This window comes from Penaeus monodon, chromosome 37 (genome assembly GCF_015228065.2).
Source record: "Penaeus monodon isolate SGIC_2016 chromosome 37, NSTDA_Pmon_1, whole genome shotgun sequence".
NCBI classification, from domain to species: Eukaryota; Metazoa; Arthropoda; class Malacostraca; order Decapoda; family Penaeidae; genus Penaeus; species Penaeus monodon.
The window spans coordinates 7,831,093-7,838,592 of NC_051422.1; the positions used below are offsets into that span (position 1 = coordinate 7,831,093).

The window sequence follows — 7,500 nt, forward strand, 5'->3', positions numbered from 1 at the left end:
CTACATAAATTCCTTGGTGTACTTCCCCAAACAAATGCTGTGACTTTTTATCTTAAATCTATAAATGAGAAATATAGACTTATTCAATGATCATCTGAATTAGATATATTCAACACATATTTTTTATTTGTTTGAAAGTAACAATCAACTAACAAGTCCAGGTCACTGAGTATGAATAAGACAAAAGAAAGTGAATTTCTGAAACTACATCCTTTATATGGGTCAAGGATTTTGAGAAAGAGACTTTTTCATAAGATAATCATACAGTTGAACCTCTTTCATTCAGCATCGACAGCACCAGAAAATAACAGAAGACAAAAAGTGATAGGATTACAGAAGATTCCCTGACTGGTTGTATATGTCTACATTTCTAACTAAAACTTCCTAAATAGTATGTATTAACCCAGTGCCAATGGGCATGGCATGAAAGTACATGTCATGTCCACTGTGAGTTTACTTTAATAATTATTTTACACATAGATGGCTACACTTGTACTAAGTCACCAATGAGCCAATTATGAGCACTGCCTGTCTCACCCATTCACCCTTTTCCTTGATTTACGAAAATGTTTTACGTTATCTTATTTTGCTGTTACTAATGTTTATAACATTATAGTAATTATAATGTTATAATAAAAATAACACCATCGATATTCACAGACTTAGTACAAAATACGTTTTTCCCCCAATTCAAGGAAAGGTGAAATCAAGTCACAAAGTCTACTAACTGACTCCTTTGTGGCTAAGCACTAGCAGAGCCATCTATGTGCAGAGACATTTCACAAAAACATTAAAAATGAGCACAGCATTTTCCCAGGTGGCATTGGGTTAAATACAACAGATTTAGCTTATGATTAACAACTAAGTTGAGAATACGAAAAGTGCAGTAAAATAGACAAAAGTTAGTTACTGATTCCCAATTCCGATGCTGATTTTATGCCTATCCCCAAAGTCTGAAATTACAATATAATACATTTAATTACAATCATGTTGAATTTTGTGGGATTATGTATGAATCACATGTCCACTAATGATTTCTATCCACAAAACCCATTTTGGATTGGTAGAAATATGATCACAGTCCAATGAGAGCAACTACAATGCTAGCAGCATACAAAAAAAGGCAATATGAAGCAAAACAACACAATAGATTCAACCTGGCCTAGTGTGATCCCTCAAAGCATGCCACAGAATGGGAACTGACAGATCACAGAATGTTAGAGTAAAGAGGTTCTACTGCATTTACTCAAGTAACATGCAGACACTTTTGACTGCCTTATTCAACAAATAAAAGAAATTAATATACACTGTGTGTGTGTGTGTGTGTGTGTGTGTGTGTGTGTGTGTGTGTGTGTGTGTGTGTGTGTGTGTGTGTGTGAGTGTGTGAGTGTGTGAGTGTGTGAGTGTGTGAGTGTGTGAGTGTGTGAGTGTGTGAGTGTGTGAGTGTGTGTGAGTGTGTGAGTGTGTGGGTGTGTGCGAGTGTGTGCGGTGTGTGCGAGTGTGTGTGTGTGTGAGGTGTGTGTGGTGTGGAGTGTGTGTGTGGTGGAGTGTGTGTGTGTGTGTGTGTTGTGTGTGTGTGTGTGTGTGGTGTGTGTGTGTGTGTGTGTGGTGTGTTGTGTGTGTGTTGTGTGTGTGTGTGTGTGTGTGTGTGTGTGTGTGTGTGTGTGTGTGTGGTTGTGTGTGTGTGTGGTGTGTGGTGTGGTTGTGGTGTGTGTGTGTGTGTGTGTGTGTGTGTGTGTGTGTGTGTTTTCATCAATTAATTTCGCTCAGTGAGTGATAAGCCTTGTGTGTGTGTGTGTGAATAATCATGCTTCAGATGATCATCATTAAACCTGTAATAATACAAGAAACTGTGAAAATTTGCTTTCACATTCCTTTTCAAAAAAATTAAATGCATATATTCCCCATTTCCCAAAACACAAAGAAATCTCTCTACAGAAATTATTGTTTCCCACATGTGCATACACAGTCGACTCATGTGTACAGGCCACCTTCAAGGATACATGTCTTACATGTATCCTCAGTACTGACGGAACTGCATGTGCTAGGCCACTCTGGGACATAATGTGTGCAAAAGATTTAGCATTACATCTGCCAAAGAAAAAGTCCATAAAAAGCCTGCTACTGTGCTTAAAAGGGATGAAGAGAGTAAAGAGAGATAAAGAATTAACAAAGGTGAAACACCATTTTCTTATTATGCCCCAAACCAAACAAGCTTTGCAAAACAGACTTCATACTTGAAGTCTGTTTCTCTAAACTTGATGTAATAGTGGTTTGTCTACATATTATGATAAATATATATATACAGTATAGCTACATATATATACACACACACACACACTTTTGGGATTCATGGTGAACAAGTTGAAAACAAAGCAATGAAGTGAAAACAGGAAAAGACATGTTTATGCTGAGAGTCTTTTCATTGTATTGCTTCTTCAGGGGTTTGCCTGAAGTGACCTTGCTTAAAGAGACACATATATTCATATACATATACACATAAATAAATAAATACATATATATCTACATATAGTTCTATATCAATATCTATTTCATTTATCCACAAGCATGCACACACACGCACGTACGCGCACGAACACGCACGTGCACACACACACACACACACACATGCACAAACACTCACTCTCACTCTCAAACTCAACACTATTTTTTTACACTAAAATCTTTATTTTTTTGTAGGAAATTTTTACACAGATGCAAGGTTGTCAGTTGCAAGAATACAATTTCTTATCCTTTTGCATCAGTTTAGCAAACCACATTTTTTTGCAAAATTATTCCTTAATAATGAATTTTGTGCTTAAACAAATATATATCACAATTTCTTTAAGATTATAGTCACAGCCACCTTTACTAACTCACTACTTCTCATTCACATTCTTGCTCCTTTTCTCACACTTTTACTCTTTACTTCTCATCCTACCTCTTACACTGTTCTTATTCATATTATACATAGATCTATTTCATTCAAAGTGAACATTAGTAGACAGCCAATATTTTTTCACTGGTTATACACTTGAGGCATAAACTAATTGCAGCATAATACCACATTAGCTGAGAATAAAACAATGTGTTTTTGTGTGCACATGCTCATGCATGCACATGTATGTGTATTATATATTTGCTCATGCATGTGGGTATATGCATTTGCAGACTGGCATGTTCATTAATATGGGTATGGATACAAGTAAGGATGTGTTCCTCAGTGTGGATATGGGTGCATGTGTAAAAGGTAACAATGCATGTATGTGTGCTAAAATCAATATACATTATCATATGTGTATGGCTGGCAAGTGCATCATTTTGGATGTGCATGCAAGTGTATTGCGTGTATTCATACATATTAACTAGTCATAAGCTGGTTTTCTTGACACTATCTTCAAAATTTATTGATTTAGCCTTCCTACTCCTTTATAGTTTGTTTTTCATTACTTAATTCCTATCATAAAAAAAAACACATACTATTTAAAATCTTGTGATTTATCTGACCTCGAGAGTAATATTTCTCACCCAAACTTAAACAGAGATTTTTATTCCTTCAAAGTTCCTATAACTCAGGCTTTTTATGTGTGGACATTAAACTCCTAGATATTGTCTCCTCCAAACATTCCATTCCACTGTCCTAACCAAAAAAAAAAGGGTACACTAGAGCTGCTTAAACTTTTTCCTTACTTTGGCTAGTATTACACATCTGTTTCTCCCATCCAAATAAGATCTGGAATTTGTACTCACCAAAGAAAAACTAAATGAACTTGTCTTAATGTGGGCAATCAAAATGAATTCACAAACTTTAAGTAAGCTTCAGCCGTCTCCTCACCAGTTAACGAGAAACAAAAACAGATAATGTGTACAAATAAAACTGTGCTGTCAAAAGCTCCTACACAATAGCCGCCGGGTGAGACGGTGGAGTGTTGAGCCAAACTCTGACAGCTGGCACGTTCTTCCTGCCAGGCCGTGTAGAAGTGGGCCCAGTAGAGCCTCTTCTGAAGCAAAGAGATGGAGTCAGAACCCTCACAACATATGCTCTGAACATCTTAGTGCAATTCAGAGGAACCGCTACGATATCTACAGGTATTTAGTGAAAATACCATACCATCATACCAGGTGTCACAATCATTGACTAAGGTGACTATGAATTTTTTGAAGACTAATGGAATGGTAGTTATTACATAATAATAACTAACACAATTTTGGGTGTCTTATCCATATACAAACTAAGAGTCGACTGTTTCTGCACTTTTGTCATAGAGAAAAAAAAAGTATGTACACATATATAATATAATGCAGAAACACACTTTTCTGTGTGTATATCCATTTGCATATGTATGCGTGTGTGTTTGCCAACATCTCAATACCAATGTATATGTGCAATTGTATTTACACATGAGGAAGTATTGTACATATGTGCATCTGCGTGTTGGTGTGCTTGTGTGTGTATGTGTGTGTGTGTGTGTGTGTGTGCATAGGTATATGCAGGTGTGTTTATGGGAATTCAAGTGTTGACAACTAAACCCATTTAAAGATATATCTGAAAATATATACCCAACACTTCCTATCTCTTATTTAAACATTATACATTTTACCTTATCTATAATCAAAATACACCATCATTAACTTAAATATTTATGAACAAGTTTTAATAACATTCACTTTATAAACCTCTTGGACAAGCTGCAGCAAAATATAAACCTATTCTGCAAATAACTAAAACAAAACAGTATCACAGTAATTACAACATCCAAGAAACTGTATGCAATCCTTTTCTTTCAAACAACAATAATGGAACAAAACACATAGACATATTTAGAAAGAGGCTCACTTGTGATTGAGGTAGATCCAGGTGTGCGAGGTGAACCAGACCAGGATCGTGAACAGGAGCCCACTTCCAGCAGCTGACAGTAACAGATAGACAACACCTGACCTGCAAAATTATATTTTCTATGCACACCTCTATGTAATTTCAGTAAATCTTATTCCACTACCATCTATGATCAATGGGATTAAAAGTGAACACACTAAATGTTCACTGAGGAATGTTGTCAATACCCTTTGTAAAAACTTGACCAACAATGAGAGAGGGTTTCCCTAACAGAAGACAATAAATTATATCAGCTAAAGATATCATAACTTCCAAAACACTGTATTTATCTAGAAAAAAAGTTAAAACATCAACAATGCTCCACTTCTTATAGGGTATCTTACATAGCCTGGTAGCAGGTGGCATTGAGGGCTGTGCGATACTGATGATGCATAGACTGGCATTCAAGCAGGGCAGATACACCGCCCAGACTGCGCTGAGACTGGTTCACAAATGCAGCTAGGTGGTCCAAGCGAGGGTGAATCTATTGAGGTCAAGCAAGTGAAAAATCAAATATGAAATTTTTGTTAAAATAAACAGATAAAGGAAAAATAATATCACTGTAAACTGGCTATTCATAAACTGGAAATATGATACTATAATTGCATAACATATTTCTGCACAATCTGTAATCTAAACAATAGTAATCATGTGAATATTACTTGTATATACTAATGTTTAGCTCTAAGTTAAAATAAGTAATAAATATTGGTTCTACTTTAAGTTTTACTATTAGTCTGAAATAGAAGTAATAGGGGAAAAAAGTTTTAAAAGTTAATAAAAAAGCTTTGAAATAGAAAAAATGTTTTCCATTGTATCAGTACACAGTGGGTTACTAACAGTACAAAAGTTTGGCTTTTGAGAATGACACAATTTAGATATTTCATTATTCTGTGCCAATAATTGATAAAAGAAGAAAGAGGGATGAAATACAATCAAAGGAAAAACAGTAATGCATACAGACCTCTTGACGATCGTAATTGCTATCAGCCAGAGTAGTAACCTTGTTTAGCGATGTCATCACAAGTTCAGCTGCCTGCTTGGCATGGGTCAGGTAGCGAGTGAATGGTGATTTACGTGTTGGGTCACAGCGAAGGTAGTAAGCAGCCACATCTCGAGACACAAGCTTGCTAAGCTGACTCTCCAGGAATGGATTGGGATCCATGCACCAATCTGAGAGAGCCTGTTCATGTGCAGATTTGGATTAGTATGATGAAAGGGAAAGAGATAAAGTAACATTTCCTGATACCTTTATTCAGGAATGCAAACATTAAACATATTGATATAAAAACTAAATAAAATCTCTTTTCTTTATGTGACCTTTAAATTTAACAACTGAACAAAATATCAGTCACCAAAGTTTACCTTCAACAATCTAAACTTATTCCATAAAATATATTTCACAATTACTATTAATAATCAAATCTAGAAATATATAGTACTAAAAAGTAGTATTCATCCAAACTCACAACAGTGGAGACCAAATAGAGTGACGTCAAACCCCAGCAGAGGATCATAGCCAGCAGACCTAATACAGAAAATCTGCAAGGTATATCATCAGTCATTCAGATGAACAGGTGTCATTTTAAAAAATATATATATATCAATCAGATTATCATGCAGTCTGGAAAAAAATTAAATGGTTGCCAATATCATACCCAATACCATAGCCAAGTATCAATTCCTTGTAGGCATCATTAAGTTCAGGCTGGCTAGTGAAATACCTAATGACAAATATAATTCACCCCAAATTTGCCTTAAACTACATTGAGCAATACCAGAAAATCCGAATCATAAAACAAAGTTTAGAGGCTGGGCTTGTTGTAATGATAAAGACAATATAGTTAGTGTTGCTGTCAACACAGTGATATAAAGCAATACAGCTCCTTAATGAGTGGGACTGCTGGATAATTTTGTCATACAAATTGCCCAGACTGATACATATCTATGCATGGACCCTTTTAAATCCATCACAAAAAGCTGAAACCAAAAATACATAATTTTGCTTGATTAATTTCAAATTTACTCATATGAAGTTTCAATATTTTCAATCCGATTGATCTATAAAAATCATAGGCATTATTCAACTAGTACTGGTCAATATAAAAGTTTATACAACAGAAATACTAAAATGTAATATCACTTATTATTCACAGGTTTCAGTCAAAGCTATGCCTAAGCGATTACCAAAGTTGTGTGTGTGTGTGTCTCTCACTATCTCTCCCCCCCCCCCCACGCGCGCGCACGAACGTATGAGCGTACGAGCGCACGAACGTATGAGCGTACGAACGCATGCACACACACGCACGCACACGCATTCTCTCTCTCACTCACTCACTCACTCACTCACTCACTCACTCACTCACTCACTCACTCACTCACTCACTCACTCACACACACACGCACACACGCATACACACATACACACATACACGCACACATACACGCACATACACGCACACACACACACACACACACACACACACACACACCACACACACGCACACACACGCGCACACACGCGCACACACGCGCACACACACACACACACACACACACACACACACACACACACACACACACACCAACACCTGCAATAACATTACTTACGTTATGAGCGTGCA

The 7,500-nt window shown here is 36.4% G+C and overlaps 1 protein-coding gene across 4 annotated transcripts in view; it reads right to left on the bottom strand.

The window, feature by feature from the left end:
- Window positions 1–7,500, bottom strand: part of LOC119596073 (protein tweety-like) — a 21,874-nt gene that overhangs the window by 11,913 nt on the left and 2,461 nt on the right. For 2 of the 4 annotated variants that reach the window (XM_037945196.1, XM_037945193.1), the window contains exons 5-10: window positions 7,487–7,500; window positions 6,346–6,418; window positions 5,841–6,059; window positions 5,221–5,360; window positions 4,838–4,939; window positions 3,900–4,001 (exon numbers count right to left, since the gene is read on the bottom strand). The exon at window positions 7,487–7,500 is cut by the window's right edge and continues 141 nt beyond it. In XM_037945196.1, the coding sequence (XP_037801124.1) occupies window positions 3,900–4,001; window positions 4,838–4,939; window positions 5,221–5,360; window positions 5,841–6,059; window positions 6,346–6,418; window positions 7,487–7,500 (650 nt within the window). The remainder of the gene's footprint in view (window positions 1–3,899; window positions 4,002–4,837; window positions 4,940–5,220; window positions 5,361–5,840; window positions 6,060–6,345; window positions 6,419–7,486) is intronic. The other 2 variants (XM_037945194.1, XM_037945195.1) reach the window with 2 other exon arrangements.